Source organism: Perissodus microlepis, chromosome 23, assembly GCF_051167445.1.
Source record: "Perissodus microlepis isolate ML-2025 ecotype Zambia chromosome 23, ASM5116744v1, whole genome shotgun sequence".
In the NCBI taxonomy this organism is placed as follows: domain Eukaryota; kingdom Metazoa; phylum Chordata; class Actinopteri; order Cichliformes; family Cichlidae; genus Perissodus; species Perissodus microlepis.
Genome location: NC_140482.1, coordinates 12,274,512 through 12,302,217, shown reverse-complemented (window position 1 = coordinate 12,302,217; position 27,706 = coordinate 12,274,512). Strand labels below are relative to the sequence as shown.

The 27,706-nt window shown below is 40.2% G+C and overlaps 3 protein-coding genes across 3 annotated transcripts; 2 read left to right on the top strand and 1 right to left on the bottom strand.

Annotated features, from left to right (window-relative positions):
• Positions 1-6,516: 6,516 nt before the first annotated feature.
• cpo (carboxypeptidase O) lies at positions 6,517-14,820 on the top strand. The gene is made up of 7 exons (XM_084922302.1): positions 6,517-6,617; positions 6,698-6,802; positions 7,255-7,371; positions 7,725-7,818; positions 11,248-11,450; positions 13,961-14,045; positions 14,162-14,820. The coding sequence occupies exons 1-7, from the start codon at positions 6,528-6,530 to the stop codon at positions 14,425-14,427; spliced, it is 960 nt and encodes a 319-aa protein (XP_084778428.1). The 5' UTR covers positions 6,517-6,527; the 3' UTR covers positions 14,428-14,820.
• Positions 14,821-14,891: 71 nt separating this feature from the next.
• nudt15 (nudix (nucleoside diphosphate linked moiety X)-type motif 15) lies at positions 14,892-16,548 on the bottom strand. Its single transcript, XM_084922301.1, has 3 exons — positions 16,256-16,548; positions 15,285-15,478; positions 14,892-15,178 (listed from the first exon to the last, which is right to left on the bottom strand). The coding sequence occupies exons 1-3, from the start codon at positions 16,402-16,404 to the stop codon at positions 15,069-15,071; spliced, it is 453 nt and encodes a 150-aa protein (XP_084778427.1). The 5' UTR covers positions 16,405-16,548; the 3' UTR covers positions 14,892-15,068.
• A 1,525-nt stretch (positions 16,549-18,073) lies between these two features.
• trim25l (tripartite motif containing 25, like) lies at positions 18,074-27,546 on the top strand. The gene is made up of 17 exons (XM_084921080.1): positions 18,074-18,171; positions 19,495-20,098; positions 20,497-20,592; positions 20,765-20,998; positions 21,422-21,581; positions 21,662-21,694; positions 21,821-21,856; positions 21,949-21,993; positions 22,111-22,164; positions 22,239-22,286; positions 22,399-22,461; positions 23,872-24,102; positions 24,205-24,318; positions 25,255-25,290; positions 25,414-25,482; positions 25,615-25,680; positions 26,437-27,546. The coding sequence occupies exons 2-17, from the start codon at positions 19,499-19,501 to the stop codon at positions 26,994-26,996; spliced, it is 2,445 nt and encodes an 814-aa protein (XP_084777206.1). The 5' UTR covers positions 18,074-18,171; positions 19,495-19,498; the 3' UTR covers positions 26,997-27,546.
• Positions 27,547-27,706: the final 160 nt, after the last annotated feature.

The following is a 27,706-nucleotide window of genomic DNA, read 5'->3' as shown; positions in this document are numbered from 1 at the left end:
GAAATGTCACAATGAACTTTTAAAAAACACAACTGTAAGTATTACACCACATTACCCTGTTAACAGGGATTTTCTTCCAGTCACAAACAGGACTGGACAGCGGTCAGTCTGTCAAGAACATGCAGGTTCATATATCTGTGGAAGTCCTACCTATCCACTGTGCCTTTCACCGATGATGCTAACATTTTTATATTTATTGTTTTTGAGTTACTCAGTCAGTCTTCTGCCTACTGAAAACAAAACAGAGACTTCTAGCATAACTTCACCTACGTTCAGAGGTGCATGGAGAAGAAAAGGGTCTACAGAGGTCAATGCATTAAGGCCTGAGTAATGCAACTGTTGTGCAGGCAGCACTTTAAATACCAGATGTTTTTAAGAGAAAAAAAAATCCTAATGGGAAAAAAATTGGAACACCCAAACATATAGGTCCAGTATACCTTTCCACCAATCCAGTCAATTGTGTGATTGCACAAAAACAGAAGAATGTCATGGTTAGTGCTACGCAGCAGGCAGGAGGGAGTGCCCTGTCATGGTCTGGGTGTGTGCCAGGGTGTCTCCCTCCGAGTTGGCATCTCCACCCCTGGGAGGGGCCTCAGTGTTCTGCTGATTGCTCACACCTGTGGGTAATTAAGCCGGGGACTCATAAGGCCAGCGCACTCAACCTCTCTTCGCCAGATTCTCAGCTAACCCTAGTTAGTGCAGGCCACCACTGTGATGTCGCACACGCTTTGTAAACTACCTTGTCTCATTGTGTGTTTCTCTCACAGCCACGCACCAAGTTGCCAGACACAAATCTCCGCCGAAGAGCTCCAATCCGGACGCTGGACCACCTGACAGTCCCAGGGGCTGTTTACCAGACTCACCTGCCTGCCTCCCTGCATCAACGCCAGGAATTTCGGACCACTCACCCGGACCACCCACCCCTCCACGCCACTACAGACTTAGCACTGCAAGTACGCAGTGCTAAGGAAAATTCAAAACGAACAGCTTGCCCATATTCCTCCTGAACCATACCTGAACGTCTGTACTCTATTTACAGTGACTCTGACCCTAACCCCGGACCCAGTTTGACTCTCCCTCCAGCCCAATCCCCGGAACTGCTGTTTCCACTGACCAACACCAGATTGCTTACTTAGCCCAGGCTGCTTAAAACCCCTTTGGTTTAGTTGTGGCATTTTGCACTTGTTAAACGCACATTCCAGTTTCCTTAACACTAACTGAGAAAATAAACATCTCTAAAACTACTTACGTGCTGTTCGGCGTCCAGCATTTGAGTCCTTTCTCTTTTGAGGCGGCCTCGGCCGTGACAGGGCCCAAATGAAGGACTCAGAAACAGCAGGTTGAACTTAAAGAGAACCCCGGCTATTAACACATATTTGCGCTAAAATATGCACTGTGCTTTCAATAACATATATGTGGTATTAAAATACACCAAATGTTTTCCTTTTAAGCACATTTTATATAAAACCAATTTACCAGTAGGCCGCCATTGTTATTTACTTCTCAATGCACTCTGGGCAGTGACGTCACACGGTTGCACCGCATAGAGTTCACAGTTACCAGCTCACTGGAAATGGCTTCTGTTCAACCTTTCCAGTTTGAACCAGAGCAATCCGAGAGAGAGAATGAAAATAGTCAATCAGTACTTAGTTTAGATGAAGATGAACACAATCCATCACACGAGGACGCGAGAGTGAGGGAAAACTACTGGTGTCTATGCGGCTGCTTGCCGACTAGAGCCGGCTCCTTATCGCAAGCCGTTTTTGTTTTTTTTTTCTTTCTCTCACCCTCTCTCTCTCTCTCTCTCTCTCGCACTTTTTTTCTGCTTCACTCAGCATGCGAGCCTTGTGCTTTACGCTGGGCAGAGGGGGGAGGGGCGGTAGTTACACTCATTAGCACAGGAACAGAGCAGGAGGGAGAGACAGAGAAAGAGAGACAGGGACAACAACGTCACATTAGAAAGGTATAGTAATCATCCACAACTATTTTCAGTTGCAGATGATAAAGGATTCAGAAAGTTTATTCATGCAGGTTGATATGACAGAGAATATGCATGTTCTTTTTGTTTTCATATTATAATTTATATTTAATTGTGTTGTGGTTTGCAGTGTTTTGTGTTGTTTCACTTTAAATTTGTAAAAGGAAAAAGCTGAAAATTTAAATAGTTAAAAGTTGACATGTGAATAGTTGATTTTTGTATTATATGATTTATTTATTACATTTTATGTGGAGTGAATAAATAAAAGTATATTTATGGTGGCCCCTAGAGACAAAGCACGTACAAACTTCAAATCACGTACGAACCCTGAAGCACATACAAACCCTGAAGCACGTACAAACTCCAAAACACGTACAAACTCCAAAACACATAAAAAACACGTAAAAACACGTAAAAACTCCAAAACACGTACAAACTCCAAAACACGTAAAAACTCCAAAACACGTAAAAACACGTACAAACTCAGAAGCACATAAAAACTCAAAACACGTACAAAAGACAGCAGAAGTGCTCCAGGATGCTAGGGGCAGTGTTGAACTTTTGTTACCTAGTGGCTACACAAGCCAGCAAGTACCAACGACTGGATTTGGTGTGTGGTAATAACAGGTAAATGAACTTTTTTTATTATTATTATTATTTGACTATATATGAATGCTTGTGTATAAATACACAAACAATACACATATGCTTTCATGCTTTCAATTGTGTAATTTAAGTGATCTCGGTAGCTCTGTTTGGGAGTTCAGTTCATGCTAGAAATGTGTTTTGGAGTTTGTACGTGTTTTGTCTCTAGGGGCCACCGCATATATGTATATATAAATAAAACCACTTTTTTTTTACATTAGTAATTCCTTTTGTGCATAATTTTACATTATTGTTAATAATAAATAAATTAAAGCAACAAAACAACCTGAAGAGCCGGTTTGGAGCCGAAAGAGCCGGCTCTTTTTAGTGAGCCGAACCGAAAGAGCCGGTTCTCTAAAAGCCGGAAATCCCATCACTAACTGCGAGTGTAACTACCGCCCCTCCCCCCTCTGCCCAGCGCAAAGCACAAGGCTTATGTGTGGAGTGAAGCGGAAAGAAAGTGCGAGAGAGAGGGTGAGAGAAAGGGAAAAAAAACCCCACTGCTCACTTCGTTCACCTCAAAGACCTAGCTCTCGTTCGCGACTGACACATCACTAGAAGACACAAGCTGCCTAATGTTTGTGAACAAGGCAGATAACTGAATACCTATAAAACATCAAACATAAAAACTGTAGCATCATCAGAAAGCTGTGAAACATCAGCCAGCTCTGACTCTGGAGCTGTTGATGCATCAGCTGATACTAAAAGTGTGTGACAGGACTTTTCCAGATATATGAACAGGCATGTTCTTCTGTCCAGTGTTGTTTGGGAGTGGAAGGAAGTCCCTGGTAACATTGTAATTTCTTATTGATGTACTGTTGCGTTTTCTGAAGGTTTATTGTGAAATTTCTGAAGACCTTTGCTCTTTTTTTTTTATCAGTTTATAGCGTCATAACAGTTTCCAGATTTTTATCATCAGTATAGTAAACCTTAACTCTCAAACTTACACAATGACATTCAAGCAGCTCTCTGCCAGACTGAGACATTATAACCTGTTCTTAAAGAGACAGACTCAAGGTAAATATATAAAACACCAGATACTAGTTTTACTTGTTTTCTGAATTATAACAGATGAGACACCTGCCAGGTGTGTGTAACACTGTGATCCCACTTTATACCTGAAAGAATGCTGACCTGATTCTTCATTCGGCCTCTACAAAGGGACTCGAGGGCAATCTAGCTGATAACTCACTCTGTTTCTTTTTCTGTAGGATTAAAAAGACTCTGCAGGAAGATAAACTTTGGAAGACAGACAGTTGACATCTAGTTATATACATGTATATGTCCTAGATATTTCTCTCTACATCTCATTATTACTTCTGCAGGGGGGTGAATTTCATTCAGTTCCATCGTGTTATATTTTTTCCACATAACTTCCACAAATGTGTCAGTTCTTGCAGAAAATATGCAGACAAAACATGACACTGGCCAAGATAATAAGGCTGATAGCAGCAGTCAAGAATGAAAAGTAAGAAGTTTGCATTTAGAAAACAGAGCGACTTTACATTTCAGCACAATCACCGAATTTTATGGCCATGATCATGGGCAGTTAATGATATAAATAGATGACGCATACATTACTTTCCATTGTAAAGTAATTCACTTAGTCATTTCAGATCAAATATTAACAAGTGGTAGCATGCAACACATGTATCTCTTTACTGGGCTTCCCTGGGATCAGTAAAGCAGACCAGTACAGACAAGGACTTTACTTTCACAAAGAGACAATGCTTGACTGTGTGGGAATGAGTTTTGTGTTGCTGCTCTCAGCAGTGGGATCAGCAACAGTGGAGAGGTGAGTTTTCTTCATTAAATAGATCTGATCAGGGGTTGTTGTTTTTTTTAAATAGATAATTACCTTTAAAATATTCTTAGCATACAAATCCTTGTGATATTGGTAAAAGTTGGACAAAGCTTTCACTTTTGCTACTTCCTTCATTTCTGCTACTCTTCACTATTTGCTGACTTTAATTGTTTAAAGTGGTACACTGAAGATTAACGGCTGGAAAGCGTTCAAGACGTTAAGATGGTGTTGAGAATTTTAAAGTATTTATAAAGAGTAAAAAAGATCTACTCAGCTACAACCTGTTTAACTAAAAATAGCTTAAAGACAACAAATAAATATTAAAACTGAGATAATTTTGTATATTTATGTGTACACAAACAAGGAAGTTGTCTTGATGTAAAATTTTTATTATTATAAATACACATATATTCTAACTATATACAAAAGGGTTTTGAATTGGGGACGGGGGTCAATATGGGCTATGGGCTGAATATGGGCTATTGTAAGACAGTTGAGCAGAGAGCAGGGCGTGGAGGGTTGTAAAGTATCCAACGGCCTGGTGAAAGAAACTTTATTGTGCTTTTAAATATATAATAATTTTTCATTTGGTGGCAGCAAGATTTTTTTTAAGTTTAAACATGCTCATCTTCATCCTTCTTCTCTGTAATAATATGGAGGAGGCTGGCTGCTGTAGTCTCTAGAGCAGGGGTCCCGGGAGCAACTTGCAGCCCACGTCACCCCTACTTGTGGCCCGTATATTGACATGAAGAAATATAATTCAGTTTGGCCCTCGAAGTTACTTTTTTTGTTAGGGAGGATTTGTTTGTTATTGAGTGCAATGTTAAAATAAGTTTTTTCTTTTTTTACTGCTTGAACACTTAAGTCGCCCTCACATGAGATGTCAGCGCTGGCAGTGGCCCACAGCTCATTTAAGTTTGAGACCCCGGCTCTAGAGCAAAGCATTTTCCTATTATAGCACTTCAGCTGCTCAGTAGTTCATGGCACCTTTTCTCTAATTTTTTATTTCATAATGTGTCAAACATGGTTGAACAGATTCCTTTACTAAACACCTATGTTGCTGTAATTTGTGCAGAATGTGGTTTTGTGAAAAATTTGACAATGGACCCTTGTACCATCACTGATGCTGGCTTTTTAGCTTGTACTGACCAACAGCTGGATAGACTGCCTTTGAAGCAGTTAAAAATTGATTATTGCAGGCTTGTAATTTTAAAAACTATTAACTACAACCCAGATAAAAGAGCGTACTATTATTGAGGTATGATTAACGTCAACTGCTTCTCAAGATTCTCGTGTATTTTTTGTGCAACAGAGCCCAGTATGACTACTATAAATACCACCCCATGTCAGAGGTGAGACACACATAACTCAGATGCCACATCTCTCTCACACACACGCACACACACACACACACACACATTTTCTAAAATATGCTGTTTATACAGCACTGTACAAAAGTCTTGAGCTATCCCTCATTTTCTTAATGTTTTCCAATAAAAACAGGAAACAGATGCAATAATTTACTGGAACATGCAACATTTATGGAATTGTGATAATTTTGCACCTCGCCCCTGACTCCTCCGTACAGATTGATCCCGATTTGAACCAAATCAACCTCATCACTCCATAAGACCAATTTTGGTTCAATTCAGTTTTATTTCTATAGCACCAAATCACAACAGTTGGCCAAAGGCGCTTTCTTTGCTAAGTTGTCTATTATAGCGATGCAACACCGGTTTATCCTTTTAGATATGTGACTTTTTTAACTTCATATTTCCATAAGTTCATGGTGATTTAACAGTTGTTTAATGCACACACACAAAAAAAAACCAATACTCTTCTTGAAATGGCCAGATACAAGAACTGGACTGAAAATGGGTGAAAAAGAAGCAAGTTACCGAAGAAAAACTTTGAAAGATATCCAGAAAATCTGCAGAACTATTGCTAAAGACCCTAAGTCTGGAAGCAAATTATCAAGAAATGAGGGGTTTGATACATGTTTGTGTGTGTGTGTGGATATTAGAGAAAGACAGCTAACCAGTCAAAAGTTTGTGTGACTGCAGTATATGTTGGTACTCCATTTTACAGATCACTAGCTGGATGGAACAGATGGTAAAGGATTACCCTGATGTTGTAACCGTGGTGAATTATGGAAAGACCTATGAAAGCAGGGATATTAGCTTGCTCAAGGTAAACAAAGTTTCAGATCACAAGCTGGCATATGCCAAACGGATACTGATGCACACGGATGTTTGATATTTGTTCTCCAGATTGGCCTGAATACTGGAAAGGAAAAGAAAGCTATCTGGATGGACTGTGGAATACATGCCAGAGAATGGATCGCTCCAGCCTTCTGCCAGTACTTTGTTAGAGAGGTAAGAGAGCTGCTGTCAATATACCTCCACCAGGACTCGTGGGACCCTTCTAGGGGTAAAGTTAGTGCTAGGGGATTTTGTTAGCCACATTTATTGTAGAAACAAGAACATTTCATTTTAAATAACGTATTTGGTATTGTAGTATTTCTTTTTAAGTATTTTAAGTTTGAATTTTCCAGAACATGCATAAATTCTATTAAAAAGGGTGGAGATTAACCTAACCCTACCCTTAGTTTGATTGCCAGTGACCTGACCTGAGTGTGATTGATGTTAAAAGGCAATAAATATATAAATAAAATTAAGATTTACAACAAATCTTCTCATTTGTTGTCCTGATTGTTTTCTGTTGTGAGGAGAAAACATCCTGTCTGACAAAATGAATATAATTTAATAACTAAATGTCCTCCAGTGTGTCAGCCTGCCCCTGATGTGTGTTCGTCTGTTCCAAACAGATTCTGCAGACATACAAAACAGATGCCAAAATGGAAGAGATGATGAAGAACGTGGACTTCTACGTCACTCCAGTGCTCAATATAGACGGCTACATCTACACGTGGGAAAATGAGACAGTCAGTCCTCGTATTTAATAGATATATTAAATTAAATATTAAATAGATAGATATTTATCCAATTACATTTCTAGGGTTGTGCACTCAGGATCTCAAACCACAGATGAACAGGATATAATAGGATGATTATCTGAGTAACTGAAGATGTAACTGATTAAATGAGCCATAATTCAATCTTTGAAGAAATTTATTTCTTGTGCTCAAAAACCTTCAAGTACAAAATAATCAAATGTTTTACAGTAAGACACATGGAATAATAACAAACAGCATCAATCACAGGAAGCATTTAATATCTACAAAAATGTTGTGCTGCCATTTTATTTATGACTGACTGAACATTTTGCTCCACTCAGACTCGACTTTGGAGGAAGAACAGGTCACCAGGTCCTGAGGACTGCAGCTGCTATGGCACCGATCTCAACCGCAACTTTGATGCCAACTGGGGAAGTGAGTGATGTAACTGTTCTTCAGTGAAAGCTGATCGTTGCAGTCTTTCCTTTTTATTTATTTTTTTATTGCTGTTTTTGAAATTATGGCCAAGCATGAAACTCTCCTCAGGTCTTTGGAGAACTTTTGGCATCTTTTACCTTATTTCTGTGACTCACTGGTTTTATTAATGAAACTCTTTTCCACCAATCTGTGCTTAAACCATATGCATCACAGTTTTATGTACAATTCTAAGATTCATCAGTGTCTTCTCAAAAGAACTGGTTCCTAGCTAAACTCAGACACTACATAAACATCAAAAATGAAAGACAGACTGCCTGAGATAACTTAAATACACATTGTAGTCTAAGAAGCTTAGAAAGAAAAGCTTCTTTAAGCTGCTTGAAGACATTTCACCTCTCATCCGAGAAGCTTCTTCAGTTCTAAGAGCAACTGGTGGAGAGTCCCAGATTTAAGCCCTATGGGAGTGTCCCCAAGAGGGTCATGGACCCCCTATTGATCCTCTACCTAATCACATGAGTGAAGGTGTGAAGACGGGTGTAGGTCACAATCAGCCAAGGTTTCAGGTGTCCTATCATGTGATTTCCTGAGGTCAAAAGGCCCAGGGTGTGAGTGGGCGTTAAACCATCTGGGAAGGGATCTCAAAACTGGATTATAGATGGCAGACAGTTGGTGTCGTAAACCACCTCCTCTGTTCAAAGATGGTCGTTCACAGTGGACATAAATGGCTTTTTTTACTCCTCTTTCAAACCGTCTGTCTTCTCTGTCCAAAATGAGAACATCGGCTTCCTCGAAAGGTCCTCTCATTTGAGGACGCCAATGTTAATGCCCACTCACATCCTGGGCCTTTTGACCTCAGGAATTTATGATAGGGTGGGGTTAGGTTTCACAGCGGTTCCACCCAAAACCTTGGCTGATTTTGACCTACACCCGTCTTCACACCTTGGCTCGTGTGATTAGGTAGAGGATCAATAGAGGATCCATGTCCCTCTTGGAGGGACACTCCCATAGGGCTTAAAATCTTGGACGCTCCACCAGTTGCTCTTAGAACTGAAGAAGCTTCTCGGATGAGAGGTGAAACGTCTTCAACAACTTCCACTTAAAGAAGTCCAGATGCTTTTCTTTCCAAGCTCTTTAGACTACGGTGACCTGGATGACTGAGAAACTTCACAGACTTAAACACACATCTTTAAGTGCGCATTACTCTTATTTCCTATATACATGACAATAAAGTGCACACATTTCATTAATCAGACATCTATTTTGTGTGTTTGTCACAACACAGGAGTCATGGTGAAGAAAATATTTAAAAAAGTTCTGTCAGTTCTAAGTTATTACATGTCAGATGAACAAAGCTGACTCAGTGACTGCCAGGTTCCCAGGTCCTGTGGCTGCCAAAGAAGCCCAAATCATCACCTCCCATTTTGTAGTGAATTGGCTGGGATGTCTTGGGAAGATTGGCAACGGTCTTGAATGTTTTAACTTGTGAATAATCTCTCTCAGTGTGGATGATGAGCTTCAAACTCTCTGGAAATGCTATTATAAGCTCTCCCAAATTAATGGACAGCAACTATTACTTCTCTAAGAAGACTGCTGATGTGTTTTGTTCTTAGCATTGTGGTAACACACACCTTCTCCAAACCAGCAAACTGGCAACTTTTATAGAGGGGCTCAGACTTGCTGATGACCAATTAATGTAGTGAATCTGATTAGCAGGGCCTGGCTGCTACTTACTCTCTTAATTCTTATGTTACCAGGCAGGGTGTTCTAAATTTTTCAAACACTGCATCTGCATTTTGGCTTACGTTTTGTAAAATAAATAATGAAACAATGTAATATGTCATGTATCGTTGTTCATCTAAGGCAGTATCTACCTAGTTTGAAGACCTGCTAAGTACCAGATTATATGTATTTTATTATACTTTGATATGCAAAAGTTAGAAAACCTTAAAAAAAGACTACTTCTGTCAAGCGAGGGTGTGTCGCAGGCAGCGAGAGGACCCAAAATGTAGGACTTGGCAGTCAGGCTTAATTGAACTCAAACAGCTTTAATGCTGCAGCTCGCAAACAAAATACAAAACAACAAGACACACGACTTAAACTGACAACAGGAATGATGACATGGCAAAGATCAAAGGGAAACTGAGGACTTAAATAGACATGAGGTTTATCAGGGAAAGAGACAAAGCTGGGGAAAACAAGGCACAGGTGAACAGAATCAATTAAAGAGCAAGGGGGAACACAAAACCTGAAGGACAAGAGACTATCAAAATAAAACAGGAAACTAACACTAAGATTAAAACACAGGAATTTGACAGCCAAAGTAAACACAAAGACAAAACTGACTAAACACAGACATATCAGAAACACAAACTAGGCCTGGGGAACATAGGAGGGCTCAATACAAAATCAGAATGAAAACCTAACCAAAGGTAATATTTGAACTGAACACTACAACAAAGTCAAATGGGAAAAATCAAACAGAAAACGGAGTCCCAAACAGAAAACGCTGGGTACACAACCCAGGATCATGACAACTTCCTTTTTACAGTGACTGTATCTACATACATGCTAGTATTGAAGTTCACTGTTGCTTAGTGGAGAAAGACATGCTAAAAGTAAAGATGAAAGCAAAGAAAACACTAAACTTTTCTTCCTCCAATTTGCCAAAATCAAGATGCTAATGCTAATGTAGCTTTAGCTTATCACGCTATACAAAAACCATTAAACCTCATCCGTGAATAGGAAACAATGTTAACAGACTCATATTTTGTTTGATGTTTGAACCAAGTAGCCAAAAAAAGTTTATAAGTTATAGATATATGCTCCAAAGGTCAAAGTGTATATCATGACATCACCTAGACACTTTGGACTCCATTTTGAAGCCTCAGCATTTGGTCACTTCCATTTTTTTTTTTTTTTAGAGTCACAAGTATTTGAAGATGAGGGTAGAGTGCAAAGTTATCTGCTAAAGCTATTAGCTTTGTTAGCAAGCTCCATTAAGTATAGACACACATATCTGTCAATTATTACTAAGCAACAAAACTGATAAAATACCAGAACTTTAATCACCGCTCATCCACATACCAGGCTACATTACCTGTTAGATAATTCCATTGCAAATATCGCAACAGCAACAAACAGCAAAAACAATAGAGATATCCAGTTCAGTGACTTGAATTAGCAACGGTGAGACACTGTTTAACTACTTGTCTATAAAAAAAAAAAAAAAACAACAACAATTAAAACAGGAGTCTATGAGGTTTGACTCACTTTGGGAAGCAGCCTCAAGAGGAACTGTAATTTGTATCCTAATTCTTCAGTCCAGGGGTTACTACTACTTCAAAAGGTAAACTTGTGTTAATAGAATGTGAAAATAATCATGTTAATATTATATGCAATTCATATTCTCCTTCTTTGCCTGCACAGCCGTTGGGGTATCATTTAACTGTTGCTCAAACACCTACCCTGGAACCAAACCGGCATCTGAGCCTGAGGCCAAAGCTGTAACTGACTTTGTGGGAAGCCGAAAGGACATCTTCCTGTGTTTCCTCACCATCCACTCCTACGGCCAGCTGATCCTGGTTCCCTATGGACACCCCAACTACACTGCCCCCAATTATGATGAGCTGGTATTTATATCAACAAATATAGTGATGCATTTTTTTACACTTTTCTGAGACACTCTTTATAGCCTGACAATGGTTATACCTGTGTGCATTTACATTAATAAAGAGGATAGCAAGTAAGGGAATGGGTAAATGCACTAGGACATTAAATTCATGCTCATGTGCCAAGAAAGAACAGTGCAGATGAGGTATTGGGTCAAAAATCTGGAGCCAAAATACCAAACTTTGGTTGGTCGTTTAGGGATTCAATTCTTCTAATCTTGTTAGGAATCCAAAACACTCAAAATAAATCACTGATAAAGACTCTCATCTTTCCCAAAGTTGTTCCCAGATTGACAACAAGATGCAACAGATCTCCTGTAAGTTCCAAAGTGGGGCCTTCAAGAATTGGACTTGTTTGTCCAGCTCATCCCACAGATGCTTGATTGGATTGAGATCTTGGGAATTTGGAGGCAGAGCCCAAACCTCAAACTCATTGTTGTGTTCCTCAAGTAATTCCTGAACAAGTTTTCCATTGTTCTTCCTGAAAGAGGCCAGAGCCACCACGGAATACTGTAACCATAAAATGAAAGGGTGTACATGGCCTGCAACAATGCTTAGGTAGGTAGGTAGATAGATAGTACTGTCAGTCCTTCCATCCATGTGGTAGGACCCAAGGTTTCCCAGCAGGAAATTGCATCACACTGCCTCTGTCTGCCTCTGCATCCTGGTGCAACATGACTGGTCTACAGTTATGCCGCCCCATACAAAAGAAACTGTGATGAACCGGGTATTCTGACACCTTTCTATCAGAATCAGTGTTACATTTGTCTAGCAATTTGAGCTACAGTAGCTTGTCTGTGGGAGCAGACCAAACAGGCCAGCCTGAAGCCACATGCTTCAGTGAGACTTGGCCACCGATGACCCTGTTGCTGTTTCACCAATGTTTTCTTCTTGGACAACTTTTGATAGATACTGACCACCGCAGACCAGGAACACCCCACAAGAGCTGTAGTTTTAAGATTACCCAGTTGTGTGGCCAGTTACTCAATTACTCACTTAAGCGTGCCCACTTTTCTGCTTCCAACACTTCAACTCTGAGAACAAATTGTTTACTTGCTCCTTAATACATTGTACCCACAAACAGGTGCCATGATGAAGAGATAATCACTGCTATTCACTTCACCCATCAGTGAATCGCAGATATATAGAACAGCTACAAGGTTTTAAGTTTTTGCTGTTAAATAAAAGATATATATAGCATTCTGACAAGTTTCATTTCATATCAGTCTTGTATAATGGCAGCTTAGTGGGGCAGACATTAGTGTTGTCACGCTCATCCCGGTGCCTGGTGACTGGTTCCAGCTTCCTCCCACCCTCCAAAGACATGTAGGTCAAGCTGACTTTAGATATAGGTTAGATAAAGCTTTTAGCGTTCAGTAAGATTGTGAAAGAGCTAATATAAACACTAATCTGTTTCCAACAGTATGATGTATAATATATTTTTTTAACTGCATCAAAATAAATTAATGCATTGTCATGTAACCAATTTTCTACTTTAAAAAAAAAGAAAAAAGATAGAGTTCGTTGTTTTACCTTTACTTTGCGGTACAAAATTGTCAACAGAGCTTTAGGAAAGATCTCTGTAAAATACAAATAAGTACAGCAGTGAAATTCTGCATTACCTCTTAAAAGGTACAAAAACTTACTTTGGTTTTGGAGAGTGTATTTTCTGAGATTACATATATTTTTTAAACTTTTAAGATGAATCTAGTAGGACCATTTTGATGTGGAACATTTGCAGGTGAAAAATAATCACAATATAAACCATGTGACACCATGTCCCATGCACACTTGTTATTTCAGCCATCCCATACCAGATAATGTAAAGACATTTTTATATGTCTGGCTTTGCTAGATTTTATTTAGCTAGCTGATATTAAAATTACACGACTGAGTCTTAGTTACCAAAAGAAAATATAAAGAAAAATAATGCTCTCTAACTTGCGTTGATGATTCAGTACTTTTAATTGCTTTTAACTGAGTAGAGGCTGGAAAGCAGCCATTATAGAGCCATGAAAACCCAAAGTCCACAAAGAACAGTAAACCTTAAGAGGAGTAACAACACAGCTGAACTGATCACAGCCTGTCCAATAAATCTACTGGAGCTTACAGTACAAATTAATTTGGAAGTTTTATTAACACTAGTCTGATTTCAGTATATCTATACTTGGGGATCTTCACTTTCCAAACCCAGCATTAACTTCTGTACAAAAAGGATTAAGATGAACCATAAATCATGCAAAGCTACTCCAGCAGAATCAAAGGATAAACATATAGAATAGGACAAGGGAACAGTAGGTCACAAATACTCATGGAGCACCATAACTTTTAAAACTGTATTGATTGCCTTATACAGTTAGTGGCATCTCATATCTTTTCTCTGAACTTTTATTAATGAAAACATACAACTCCAGATTCTGTGGACTCATGTTTAAATGACTGTATGCAAAAATTCCTTTCTGATTCCTCAGATGATGGTCGGAAAGGGTGCAGCAGAAGCAATTTGGAAGGTTCACGGGATGGACTACACTGTAGGAGCCTCGCCTGATGTACTATGTGAGTTTACAAATCAGCTGCTAATTATAATAAAATAAACTGCCCATATCTTTAAATATTATGTTTGAAGGATTTTTAGGTGGTTCAGAAATGTAACTGCTAAACTCTTTCTCCAGACGCCAACTCTGGTTCATCCAGAGACTGGGCTCGAATGCAGGGGATCCCCTTAACCTTCACCTTTGAGCTCAGAGATAACGGGACGTACAGTTTCGAGCTTCCTGAAGACCAGATCCAGCCTACCTGTGAGGAGGCCTACAGCGGGGCTCTGCACATCATCACCTATGCCCACGACAAGACCTTTAGCGGTGCTGTAGCCAACGCTGCTGTGACCCTTTGGTCCATACTGTTAGCAGCGGGTGTCACTGGAGCCACCCTCATGTGAGGTGGAGAGCTGTTTGATTTCAGCCATCCTGCTGTATATGGCACTCATATTTAGTTCTTCACCTAGAAGTCAGATTTAGAAATAGGATAAGCTTTAAAGATTCAGTATTTGCTGGAAAGAAAAAGAACAGTTAATGTAGAATTCTTGTGCTCAAATTTTCTTTTATAATAAATAGAAAAGTACTTACAGAGCATCTCCTCAGCAAATGTCCTTTTTCACAAGGTTTAAAGAAACTGATTCTCCCCAATAATATTAGGACATAAACATTGTGTAAAATGCACTTTTTTCTTGCATTGTTTGTTTGTCAAGGCTAACAAACTGAGAAACTTGAATGCCTTAAATAAAAATACTGGCAGTGGCGAGTGCAACCTCTCAGCCTCCAGTAGCTGCACCTCTGGTATGAATTTCAAAATCCTGCCTTGCCTTTTTCTCAAGTTATTGCATTCACGAGATTTTCACAAAACTTCACTCTGACCTTGAGGTCAGGGTCACTGAGATTTATTGCATTATTTTAGAAAATACAGTATGTACTGTAAAAAAAAAAAAAGAAGACATGTGAGACAACAGCAGTTTTTAAACAGTGTTCCTGTATTATCCTTGTGGAGTAACAGTTTTTCATAATATAACTGGAAGTTTCAGGGTCAACTGTCTTTGTTCCTGAATGGTTGAAAGCCTTGTTGCCTCAAGCGGGCCAGTGGCATGAAGAGCTGCTGCTCTGGAGGAAAATCATCCCAGCGTGTCCACGTCCAGCCTGCAAAATGAGAGAGCAACACATTTTGTTTCATCAGCTGCTCACTGGGTGCTGAGTGGAGGTGCTTTTTCCCCCCACTGAAAAACAGCAGTCCCACTTCACATACCTTCATTTTTGTCTGGTTCCAGGTTTTGTGGCTCTCCTGACTGCCTGTCCAACTCTCCTTGCATGAATATGGTGACATAATGGTACTGTTCCTCCAGCTTGATGGCGTTAACTACTGATGCAAAGTGGGTGTTCACCAAACCCACCCCAGCTTCTTCCAGCACCTCTCTGTGGGCACATTCCTCCCAAGTCTCCCTTTGAATGAAATAAAAAAAACAAAAAAAAACCATCTTATTTAACATTAGCTAAAGTACATTAATGGGCTTCTAAGGCTATTTCAGGTCTTTCTGTCTCCATTGTCTGCATGCACGGGAGTGCAAAAAAAAAAATTAGCAGCACTCCTGAGTTGTTTTGTTTTCATTTTTATACTGAGAAAATGTAATCTGTTCACAATTTCCAATTTGCCAAAAAAATGTTTTGGTCCAAAGTTTGGATGTATATGGAAGAGAGAGAGGAATTGCAGAGTAAGCTGGATGAAGTGGTAGAGATTGTGCTCCCAGGCAGGAGGAAAAGAGGAAAACCACAAATATGACTGGTGGCTGTTGTGAAGGAGGATGTGCAGAAGGTTGGTATGACAGTAGACGCATTTATGCTCAAACATTGCGTCAGACGTTAAAGTGCAACAAAACATATTGGAAATAGGTCCAGAGACCATTTTTAATTAAATATAACGTAAAAACTATTTGATAAATGAAGCTAAAAATTTAGCAGCAATCATTACATATATCAAAACTTTTCACCATAAAGTTTTAAGGAAAATCTGAGCTCATCAAGCAGAGAAGAATGCCCCATTAGCATATATCACAGGTAATGGGATAAAGATGGTGTGGGAACCTCTCGTCCCCATATTTCAGCCGGTTAGGGGACGGAACTACACCTGGTTGTCGCACGCCAACCACTTTAATTAAAGAGAAAGAAGAAGAAGAAAACTATGTCAGATTTATGAATGGAGTCTACAACGTCAATGTATACCCGAACTCCAGGTGACCTCCTGGGAGCTGGTATGTCCCTTTTCCCACCGCACTCTTCCGTTTGCCCAAGAGTACACAGCCTGGGTGAGCCGAGTCCGTTACCAGCACCCCGACCCCGACTCCAGGACGTTTAACGACATTATTTGGCATCTGAACGAAACTGAAAAATGGCTCCGAAATGAAAACAAGTTAGCTCAAATCACGCAACACCGCTATGCTACACAGTAGAGAAGCTCTTTGGATGACACAAGAAGCGTCTCCACCTTGTACTTCCGTGTTCGCTTAAAGCAAGCCGCGTCTGTGTTCTTGAGTTAGCGTTAAGTCGTTTTTTTTTTCCGTCAATCTGGGTAGCAACAGTGATAAGCCGATATACTACCTTATATTATTAGTTCTATTTATCCGCTTCTCTTTAATTTAGTTAAATAGAAATGACTCGCACATTGTTCACTTTTGTCAACATTCAGCAAGTGGAACGGGTTATTTACAGGCTATTGCTTTAACATGAGTGCAGCACTGCCATCTAGTGAGTGGTTGTGGTTACACTAATAAAAGACCTGAGTTCAGGTATAAAAGTGTACAACAGTGGAGTTGTACGACTTTATTCATGATAAAGTTACAGTTCAGCGGTCTTCATTTATTTAAAAGATTTCAACTGACAAATAGTTCAGTTACTTGAAGGCAAACACAATGCAGAGAAAAGGTCAGGAAGATAATAGCTGGATATGTGCAACAGAAGTTTAAATCCTCATGTGGAGAGGAAAACAAATATATTTAATGGGTTTTTCCGATTATGGTACAGGCTCACACTGTGTTAGCGTTGTAATTACCACTGTTTTTCCAGCATGTAGACATCAATTATGGTGTGAAAAGTCATCAGACTCTGAGCACAAAACATTTATATTAAAGAAAAAAAAATTACTGCCCAAAGATACCCACCACATCCCTCTCTCCTGCCTACTGCTGCTTTAGCTGACATGTTCCTCACCCAAAGTTAAGTCTTATTTAAAGATGACCGTGCAAACGTGTCGGGTTTTTTTTTTACTTTCCAGTCTGTTCCCGGTGAAAATTTGTTGGTGAGTATTCTTTGTAGTGTCACATTTACTGTCTGATCAAAAGGAAGTCTGTAATTATCCAGTAAAAGCTTTTGTGAACCTGCAGATTAAAAGGAGTCAGAGCAACCTCCCAAATAAATGAGGCCAAAATAAACAGTGCATAATGGGCAGAAAGGAAGCTGGTTAAAATACACAAATTAGCTGGATTTGGATTTGCACTATTTGTGCCTATTTTCAAGGAGGCTGATGCTGGTAGTGAGACATTTTGGGAAAGTAACTGTGCTCATGAAACTTGCAGAAAGATGCTGATATATTTTGGACAGTCCTACAAAACTGTTTTAGGTTGTCAGTATTTCTCAGATGTATTAATTGAACATGCCTTATTAGGTCATGCCACAGTGCTTCAGTGGGCTACCCCCTGTATCATATTTGATACATAGAGATTTTATGTGTTTTTGAGACTTCTACAAGTATCCTTTTTTTTTTTTTTTTTTTTTTTTTTTTTACTCCCTTGACCTTTCCTTAAAGCTAAACTGACGTGTTGTCTTTCACAAACAAAATATTTCAACAGCAGGTGGGCGGGGCTTCCTAAGATCAGGGGTGGGGGAACTCCAGGCCTCAAGGGCTGGTGTCCTGTGGGTTTTAGATATAATCCTGGGTCAGCACACCTGAATCAGATGATTAGTTCATTACCAAGCCTCTGGAGAACTTCAAGACATGTTGAGGAGGTCATTTAGCCATTTAAATCAGGTGTGTTGGATCAAGGACACACCTAAAACCTGCAGGACACCAGCCCTTGAGACCTGGAGTTCCCCAACACTGATGTAAATATTAGAGATATCCATCTCACTGACATCACACAGAGGTAACTATGGGGGGGAAATACTGAAACTGAACAGTCAGCATGAATTTTGCAGGGATTAATTGAACATAACTCATTGTAGACACTTTCTGTGTTCAAAGCTACTCATTGGTTAATGAAAACTTTTACCACACTGTTTTACTAACAAACAATATATTCTGTCCCCAGACAACTTTCAGCTATTCTGACATTTCTACATTTATTTTTTTTAATAAATATCCTGTAAACATTTAGCAATACAAATGACTTGAATGAGTGATAGCAACGTGAACACTGTAAAAATGTTGAGTCTCAGGTGGACTCAGGGAAGACGGGACTAGCACCGTTGAAATGTAAAGCCCTGGCCTTAATTCAGCATCAGTTGATATCTCAGCAACACACGGATGTCTTGGAAACAACATTTAAGTGTCTTGTTTTTAAATTTATTTATAGGTGTAGTTCATTTTATAAGATGTTTTAATTCATTTTCTTTTAAAACAAACTTCTACATCTAACATTCTAACTGTATGTACACTCACTGGCAACTTTATTGGTTGCACCAGGTTGGGCCCTCCATTTGTCTTCAGAATTGCCTTAATAGACCATGACATAGATCCATCCAGGGGCTGGAAAGTCTGGTAATACATGGTACGGCTCATCAACTCTGGAAATCCTCCAGACATTTTGGTCCCTGCTGACATGATAGCATCACACAGTTGCTGCATTTCTCTGTATTTCTGTGGCAGAGGTTTTGTTGATTTGTCTGATGATAGGTCAGTTTTTTCTATATTGTAACCACATCTATTCTAATGTTTACCACAAAGCAAGGACTGACTTTTTCCAATAATCATCTCATTTATCTTGTGGCCGTATAGGGGGACTTAAGCGCAAGGTCATTTACTACTAGACTGAAAAGACTAGAATTAAATAAGAGTAATATGCTGCTTAGAGTTTAATACCTCAGTGTTACAATCTAATAATGTTAAATTGTCCTGATAATAAAGGAATAATCTACTCAAGTAGATTTTGCTACTACATGTAGTAATATTTACTTCCATAAAGAGCCCGAATATCTGTGCCATACTTTGTGATGTACTGATTTGTCCACTCACACCTTTGGTTTCCTGGCATTCCACAGTTTTCCACCGACACCCGTTCTCCCCGCTAGACCTGCCTGGTGGCTCTGGTCCCGCCCAGCTCACCTGAGAGCGACAGACACTTCCCTCCTGTGAACCCAGGCTTCACACTACCTTCTGAATCTCTGGAGCTTGTTCTTCCATTCTTTGCGTGTTTAAAAGTCTCTGACTTGCTAACCATCTTGACTCTTTTTTTTTTTTTCATTAACAGCATTATGAGTGCAAAGCTGTGGACAGAGGAGCAGTTTAACTGCCCCGTGTGTCTGGATCTGCCAAATGATCCTGTCACCATCCCTTGCGGTCACAGCTACTGCATGGCCTGCATTAAGGACTACTGGACTAAAGATGACCCCAAAGGGATCTACAGCTGCCCCCAGTGCCGTCAGACCTTCTGCCCCAAGCCCTCCCTGTCCAGGAACACCATGCTGGCAGAGGCTGTGGAGCAGCTCCGTAAAGGAGCCCTCAAATCTGAAGTGCGTGAATCCATGCGACTCGCCAAAGAGAAGCTTTCCTCCTCAGTCGTACCATGTGACATGTGCAAAAATGAAAAACGAGCTGCAGTCAAGAGCTGCCTGGTGTGTATGAGCTCCTACTGCGAGGCCCATCTGAAGCCTCACCAGACAAAGAAATCCCTAAAGCAGCACGAGCTCATCCCACCGACAGGCAACCTGGCTGAAAAGATCTGCACCCAGCACAAATACCTGCAGGAGTTCTTCTGCCGACAGTGCAAGATGTTCATCTGCTGGCTGTGCACCAGCAACCAGCACAAAGGCCACGAGAGCGTGTCCACCAAGGTCGAAAGGCTGGAGAAGCAGGTAAGCAGAGGATGGGTGCTACATAATGACTGGGGCCAGTCAGACAGTTACCAGGGTGATCTAAAGTGAAATTAAAATGACTGGTTTGGGTGTTGGGAAAAAATCTCTATAATTTTGTAAATGGAAGTTTACAGTCAATATTCTATAAATAAAGCATATCCACCCTTCTCTGTGCTGTCCATTATTGTGTATAAAAGGTTTATTTGAAAGAAGTCAGTTATTTCCTTTTGTGTGCGACGCCGGGTCCAGCCAGGCTGAAGACATTCCTAACAACATTCCTAGCCTAGTCATTCATAATGCTCCACCCTCTCACGTTGTCTTCTGTGTCACCTACACACCTGCTTCCTTGACTGTGGGATTGTTTCTCTGATCTCGTGTCACGGCATGCGTCTCTGCAGAAATTGCTGTCCGACCTGCAGTCAGCGAACCAACAGAAGCTGAAAGAGAGAGAGCAGGAGCTGAAAGACATGAAGAAGATGATGGAGCAGATGAAGGTTGGTCAGCGGTAGACAATTCTTTTTTCTTTTTTTTTGTTTCTTTTTTTTTTTGTGGGGTTTTTTTTTTTTTTTTTTTTTTAAATGGGAAAACAGGTTTTCTACAGGGTTTAAGTAATATGATGGTGGTTGATGGGCCTTACTTAGTTTTGTGTTTTCCTTGTGTGCGCAGCGTTCTGCTGATGTGGTGCACAATGAAGCGGAGCAGGTGCTGTCGGAGCTGCTGCGCTCCATGGAACGTCTTCAGGGGCTGCTGGAGGAGGTGATGGATCAGGCCAACCAGGAGAAGATGGGCCATGCACAAGAAGTTACAGATAGTCTGGAGGCTGAGATCAAGGAGCTGAAGAAAAGAGACACGGAGATGAAGGACCTGGCAAGCTGCGAAGACAACATCTACTACCTGCAGGTAGGCCGGACTGTGAAGGTCACTGAGTGGAAATATTGGTCATGGACTCAGCAGTGATTGCTTATTCTTTACACGACTTATGACAGAAGGATAGCAGCAAGAGTGTTAGGGAAAGTTTACTAGATGGTAATGAAACCTTTGGAGACAAAGGCACTGTGAAAACGCTAGGGTTTCTGTTGGGAGTAACATCAGAGGGATAGCTCACATTGAGCATTTTGGAGACAAAATTGGAGCGACATGGTTAAGGTGCAAAGGCGACAGTGGATATTTTGAAGGATGTTAAATGGAGAGTTTGAGGCAGGTGGAAAAGAGGAAGACCTCAGAGGAGGATATACAGTCATTTTTTTCTGAATCTCAAGACTCCTGATATCCTGATTAAATAATTTTTGTTTTGTTTTTTAACTAACTGCCATGTTTCCTCAGACGTATGAGTCTATGTGCAGTCCTCTTGAGTCTGGGGATCTGCCAGCTGTGAAAGTCAATCACGAGGCTTCCTTTGAGCCTGTACGAGATGCCATCCTGGGTCTCAGGGAGCGAGTGGAAGATCTATGCAACCAGGAGCTGGGCAAGATCACTAAACAAGGTCTGTCCAAAGAGGCCTTTTGTTCTTATTCTGTCTTATTTTGTTCCTCATTTAATGTAATTATCTGTGTTCTTTTAAAGTGAATGACACAACACTGTTCGCTCTGGGAGACTGTAAGTTCCAGGCATTGTTTGTAGTTCGTTTTTGTTTTTTTCCAGCATAATTATTAATGCATTCAAGTTTAGTGGGTTTTGTTGTTTTTTTTTTTTTTTAATTGAACTTCTTCTAATCTTATTTAGCCAACCGAAGCGGACAGAAAGGAGGGATTTTAAAATGTAAGGTTTGAATTTTCTTATTAAATCCAAATAAACGTTTTCACATTTTGCATGATGATGGTAGAAAGATACCGATTTTCCTTTTTCTCTAGTGTTTTCTGGTCTCAGTGCCCGCAACACAAATGCCTGTCCACAGGGTATGTTTGGTGTTTTTTCTGACCACATTTTGTCTACCATGACTGCATATTTACATCTTGTCGTCCAATCTTGTATAAATATTTGAAATAATTTGTAATTTCATTCTTTTTCTACAGCTTCTACACCCACTATCTCAATTGGAGGGCGAAGTACAGGCAAACGAGGACTTGGTACTGTACTCTGATGATTGTTAAGCTTCATTTGACAAAGGATTTCCCTGACATTGTCACTTTTTTTTATTCAGGTGTAGGACTCAGGACTCAAGATGTGAGGAGCAGAGACACAGCACGAGGTGAGAGTTTGTATTTGTGCCGCTGTTTAAGCATTAATTTAAATTTCACTCACAGCAGGGATAAAGTAGAGAAAAGTTTGTTTCAAAAGTCAGTTTCTTCCTTGGTTTTTAGACAGAGCTAACACAAGCTCACCCAGACTGCGGGACAGACAGAGGAGAGAAGACAGAGATGCATGTGAGTTGGCACTGGCATTAATATCATCACCCTTCATGATAATAATCTGGCTTTTACTTCCTACTGCAAGGTGTTTTTTCTGCTTAAATGACAGTTCTTCCTTATTTTTTAGTCAAGGCACATTGTGTGGCAGAGTTACTCGACATTTGCATTTTCTGTGGCTCAGTTTCTCTTTATTAGAGTCATTGGGCTAACAGTATTCTCACTTAGGCAGAGGGTGGCTGTCTACAGGTCAGTCCTGGGTGGTGGTTCTTCTGCTGCTTAATCTTGCTAGCAGCACACCGTCATCTGCACCTGTTCTATGCTAAAGCCGATAGCGTGTACGCATTGCGATTGCCACACACAGACCTATGCAGATGACACTCAATTATACATACTTATTACACAGGGAGCACTTTCTTATTAGACTGGAAAAGCATTATACTAAATGCCAGTCCATTTCCATTAAGCCTCATCCACAGTGACTTGGATGTCAGGTATGACTTTTTAGCTGCCTTTGTTGCTAACAGGAAGACATTCATACGCTAATACAGTAAACCGGTGTAAATCTGGTGAACAGAGTACATCGGATAAACATCAGTGTGTTGGTATTCTCATCGTAACACATGAAAATCTAGTTCATGTTGCACCATGAACGCGTTAGTGATTGTGAGGAGGGCCTTCTGCTGTTGAAAGACACAAAAATATTGTTGAAACTCAAACAGAACTATTCAATTGCGTTTTTTATATATATATATATATATATATATATATATTATTACACGTACCTTTACTTCAGTCTTTTCTTTTTTTTCATTTTCAATGTCAGTTTTTATTCTTGAACTATAATCATTTGCGTGATTTTTAGATTCCTAAAAGTCTTTTTTTTTTTTTTTTTGTCCTTTGTGTTGACATTCATTGTATCCACTGCCTAATGACACTCTTTTAGCTTTCATTCCTATCCCCTTTTTTAAATTGGGGGCCTTAAATGGCCATGTCAGCGATATCAGCTCTCATAGTCTTTTTGCTCATACAAAACTTTGAAACTTTGTCCATGTTTAATATGACCATACCCCATCATAACAAACAGAAAACAGGGAAAGGTATAATGGTCACCTTTAAGTGACATTCTAAGATAAGACGTTTTTTATAACAAAGAAGCACTAGTGGCTAATAGTAAATCTCAGTGTAAACTCTGGACTCTGTGACCACTGTGAACATATTTGAAGTGACGCTAAATCGGTTGTGCATGAAGTACCATAGATAACCGATAAAAGCAGATGACGTTCTGATACCATACTGATGTTGTCACCAATCACTTATATTTGCCATAGACACTTTAAATTTTGATTTAAAGTTTATGTAAACACTTAATTTTCGTATGGCTTCGATAAATTAAACTCAATTTTATTACATGTGTCTTCCAAAAAGTGAGGGAGCCTAACCCCAGAGCCAGCACCAGATCCAACATCAGCATCGGGTCCAGCATCAGCCACAGACTGAGCCCCAGAGCTAGCCCCACCCCCAGCCGCAGAGAATCTCAGTCACTCTGGAGTAGGTCTAGCCAGAGCCAGGCCACAACTCCTACTCCAGTCCCAGCCAGCCTGACTCCTGCTCCTACGCCTGCTCCTGCTCCTGCTCCAGCACGGGCATCTACTGGACGTATGTTTGGTTATAAAATAAGTTTTCAAAAATTAATAATATTAATACAGCTTTGACAAACACTATGACATGGATTTGACATCTGATTCATGGTATTCTCAGATTTTAGTCGAATGGCGTCGATCAGCAGCATCTTCCGCTCCAATCGCCGTGGCACCAGCCAGGCTACTCCAGCCACACAGGCCAGCAACACACCGTCCGCAGGAGGAAATCCATGTAGGACCTGACTCCAACAACACTCATACTCTCTTTGGAATCTCAGTAACCAAACCATTAAGTGACTAGTAGATGGGATGTTTCTGAAGAAAAGATGAAAAAGTGGTTAACATGGCTACATTAAAAAGTTCACTTTTTATAAAAGAGGTTCAAATCAAAGTAAAAGTAGTTCAAGTGTCAGTTTAAATGACGCTTCGTTTCAGTTTAGGCTTTGATAGGTTTTGGTGTTGATCATGAAAATGAAGGAAGACATAAATGTCAGTGCTGAATAACGCTGAAGTGTCAGTTTGAGTTAGAAAAAAGTGCAAGCAACAAGTGAAGCTGGGAATCAGCTGAAGTAAAAGTGCTGAAAAAGTCGATCATTTAAATAGACTTCAAAGGAGTTGCAGTGACATTGAAGTGTAGAGAATAAAACAAGCTGGATGAGAGGAAGAAAAGGAGTTACAGATCGCTGTGTACTTTACAGGACAGTGAATGGAAGTGTCAGTTGATGTGTAAAAACTGAAAGTTGGAGCAAGTGTTGTTCAAAGGAGGGAGCCTGAAATGTTTTGAAGTCGAGGTGTGAGGTGTTGGAATGACGGTATGAATATTGTTTAGCATGTAAGCAGTGAAAGCATTTTTTTATTGTCATTGAGAGATTAAAGAAGTTGAAACATCTGTTGATGTTGAAAGATCCGAAACTCAGTACCAGTAATAAGGGGGGAGAGAGAATCTTGCTGTTTTATGGTTATTTTTCTGCCTTTGCTTTTGTGGGAAACAAGATGATGATGATGATGAATGAGAAGTTGGCTAAGTGCTAGATATTTATAAGTTATTAGATGGTTTTACATTTAAATAGACAGCTTTGACTTCTAGTTGAAGTGTTTACTGACTGAAGCACTCAAGAGCAATTAGTGACATTAACAGAAGCAATCACTCTGTCTCTGCATTCAACAGGGGGCATGGCTGAGCTGTCTGAAACTCCCACAGAAAGTAAGAAGATTGCCCTTCTATATATAACATGAATGTATTGTCCCATCAACAGTTCAACCGGTTGAATAAGTTAAGCAATATGCGTTTCAGTGATGTCACTAATGCTGTTTTCTCATTGGTCAGTTAACCCCGGTCTCTTTTTGGATACGCCCACTCCGGACTCCATGAATCATGCTCCGGCTTTCCCCGCCTGTGAGTCATTCAAGCTTTACAGTCATTTTCGTATTGAGAGAAGAAACATAAATGGAAATCAAACTATTATGATGTACAGTGAAAAAAAAATAAAGATGCATTTAATTTTTTGTTGTTGTTGTTTTTTTACAGTGAGAGAAATCAGCCTTGACAGTATTCAGGCCCCGGAGCCGAGGACTAGAGAGGAGTTCCTGCAGTGTAAGTCTGTACAAAATGACAGATCTAAGCACAAACTGGGACCACAAACTGTCACTTTTTAACCATTCAGTCAGTTTATTCATTCAGTCACCACATACTACACAGACCATACAAATAATATAGGATCAGATGCTCATATATAGGTCTGGCCTGGGTTCATATCATTAAAAGTACCATATGTTCCAAGAAGAGGGGGAAAAAAGTAATGACAACAACAAGCAGATAAACAATATTCTTACATGAAACCTTCAAAAACATATTTCTCGAGCATTCATTGAAGGCCAAAACTCAGTTACACATTTTTGTTCTCATATAAAAATCTTTTGTTTTGTATATAAGTGAACTGTAGTCACATAGATGAAGAACTCCTAATGACTGTGATGTTTTTCCTTTAATATAATGAGCATGTTACCAGGTTAATTTGTGATCAGTCACAACATTGAAGCATTTTTAAAGACAATGAGCTGCTTAGGGTGCTGTTAGTGAGAAATATACTGTAGTATCATATTATATAATAAACTCAAGGTATTCATGTATAGTTATTTAGTATCCATTACCATTATTTTATTAAACATCTGTCATGCTACCTTAAAATTAACACTGCCCAGAGAGTGAGCCAGCTTGGAGGAGGTTTGTGCTCTCGGAGGGCATCTTGTTCCACTGTAGTGTATCAGAACATAGATGTTGACGTACAGAATTGGCCATGATGTCATGATAAGTTGTCAAAATATTTTGTCCTTGAAATGTCTTTCCTAGACTCAGTGAGCTTGACCCTCGACTCCAACACGGCCCACAGGCAGCTGACGCTCTCTGAGAACAACACTAAAGCCGCCCTGCAAGGGACAGCCCAGCTTCACCCCGACAGCCCCCAGCGTTTTGATGGCTGGACCCAGGTGATGTGTGACAGCCCGCTGTATGCCCAACGCTGCTACTGGGAGGTGGAGTGGAGAGGCCGGGGCTCCTCAACCGGCATAGCTTACGGGGCGATGGCCAGGAAGGGCTCGGACGCCAGGTCAGGCCTCGGATACAATGCCCAGTCCTGGACCCTGGAGCTGTCGGACACCTGCTGCACAGCCATGCATGACAATCAGAAAAAGGACATTCCGGTCGTGTACTGCCCCCGTGTGGGCATTTACCTGGACCTGTCCGCGGGAACGCTGTCGTTCTACAGCGTCGCAGAGAGCATGACCCACCTCCACACCTTCCGAGCCAACTTTACGCAGCCGCTTTATGCCACCTTCTGGGTGGGGAGCGGAATCGGGGTTGGGCTAGACTTCAGTTCAAGTTCTGAGAGCATCAAGATCTGCCCCCTGTGAAGACCAGAGAGTTGGTAATTCACTGACTGACTTCAGAGCTGAACACAGGAAAAACACAAGTGTTCCTGCTGATTGTTAGAATGACACACTGACTGAAATTATTTGCAAAGTCATCTATAAATATATGTATGTGTGTATATGTGTACATAGCTTAAATGCACTTAGTTAGCTTCTACTATTCACAAAAAACAAAGAGTGCACTGCTTTTAGCAAACAGGAGATTTCAATGCCACAGATTTTGGGTTAAGGCTGTCACAATATCAGACTGCATAGTTATCATGGAGCTGATGCCATGTCTTCTATAGAAAGAGAAAATAATCTTTAACTTTATTTATTCCACTTTTGTATTTAGTTTTGTTTTGTTTCTTGGGGGGGATCAAGATGTTTGGGTAACCAGATGGGTGCAGGTGGTGGTTATGACTGAGATATCAAATGAGTAAATGTCATTATCAGAATGTAAAAAGCATCAGCAAAGTGTATAAGGGCTAAAATATTTTTTAAAAGATGGTATTTCAATGTTGTGCCTAATAAAGAAAGTAATAATAATGCTTGACTGAAGTGTGATGACCAAATGCCACTGATATGTGCATATGTGGATATCTGGCACAGGACACGGTGCTGCCTGTTAACAAAGTACCAACTGCACTTCAAGCATGCAAAAAGTAGTTTATCTAATGTAGTCAGCCATCTCCTCCTGGTGTATGACCTTT

Excerpts from the sequence above, each read along its gene's own strand:
- nudt15 (XM_084922301.1), bottom strand. The coding sequence starts at position 16,404 with ATGCCAAATAATGTCGTTAAACGTCCTGGAGTCGGGGTCGGGGTGCTG. Across the intron at positions 15,479-16,255 it reads GGAGGTCACCTGGAGTTCGG|GGAGACTTGGGAGGAATGTG; the intron begins GTATACATTGAC and ends TTTCATTCAAAG. Across the intron at positions 15,179-15,284 it reads GGAACCAGACAAAAATGAAG|GCTGGACGTGGACACGCTGG; the intron begins GTATGTGAAGTG and ends CTCATTTTGCAG.
- trim25l (XM_084921080.1), top strand. The coding sequence starts at position 19,499 with ATGAGTGCAAAGCTGTGGACAGAGGAGCAGTTTAACTGCCCCGTGTGT. Across the intron at positions 21,857-21,948 it reads GAAAGGAGGGATTTTAAAAT|TGTTTTCTGGTCTCAGTGCC; the intron begins GTAAGGTTTGAA and ends CTTTTTCTCTAG. Across the intron at positions 25,483-25,614 it reads TGCTCCGGCTTTCCCCGCCT|TGAGAGAAATCAGCCTTGAC; the intron begins GTGAGTCATTCA and ends GTTTTTTTACAG.
- cpo (XM_084922302.1), top strand. The coding sequence starts at position 6,528 with ATGGAACAGATGGTAAAGGATTACCCTGATGTTGTAACCGTGGTGAAT. Across the intron at positions 11,451-13,960 it reads CCCCCAATTATGATGAGCTG|ATGATGGTCGGAAAGGGTGC; the intron begins GTATTTATATCA and ends CTGATTCCTCAG. Across the intron at positions 14,046-14,161 it reads AGCCTCGCCTGATGTACTAT|ACGCCAACTCTGGTTCATCC; the intron begins GTGAGTTTACAA and ends CTCTTTCTCCAG.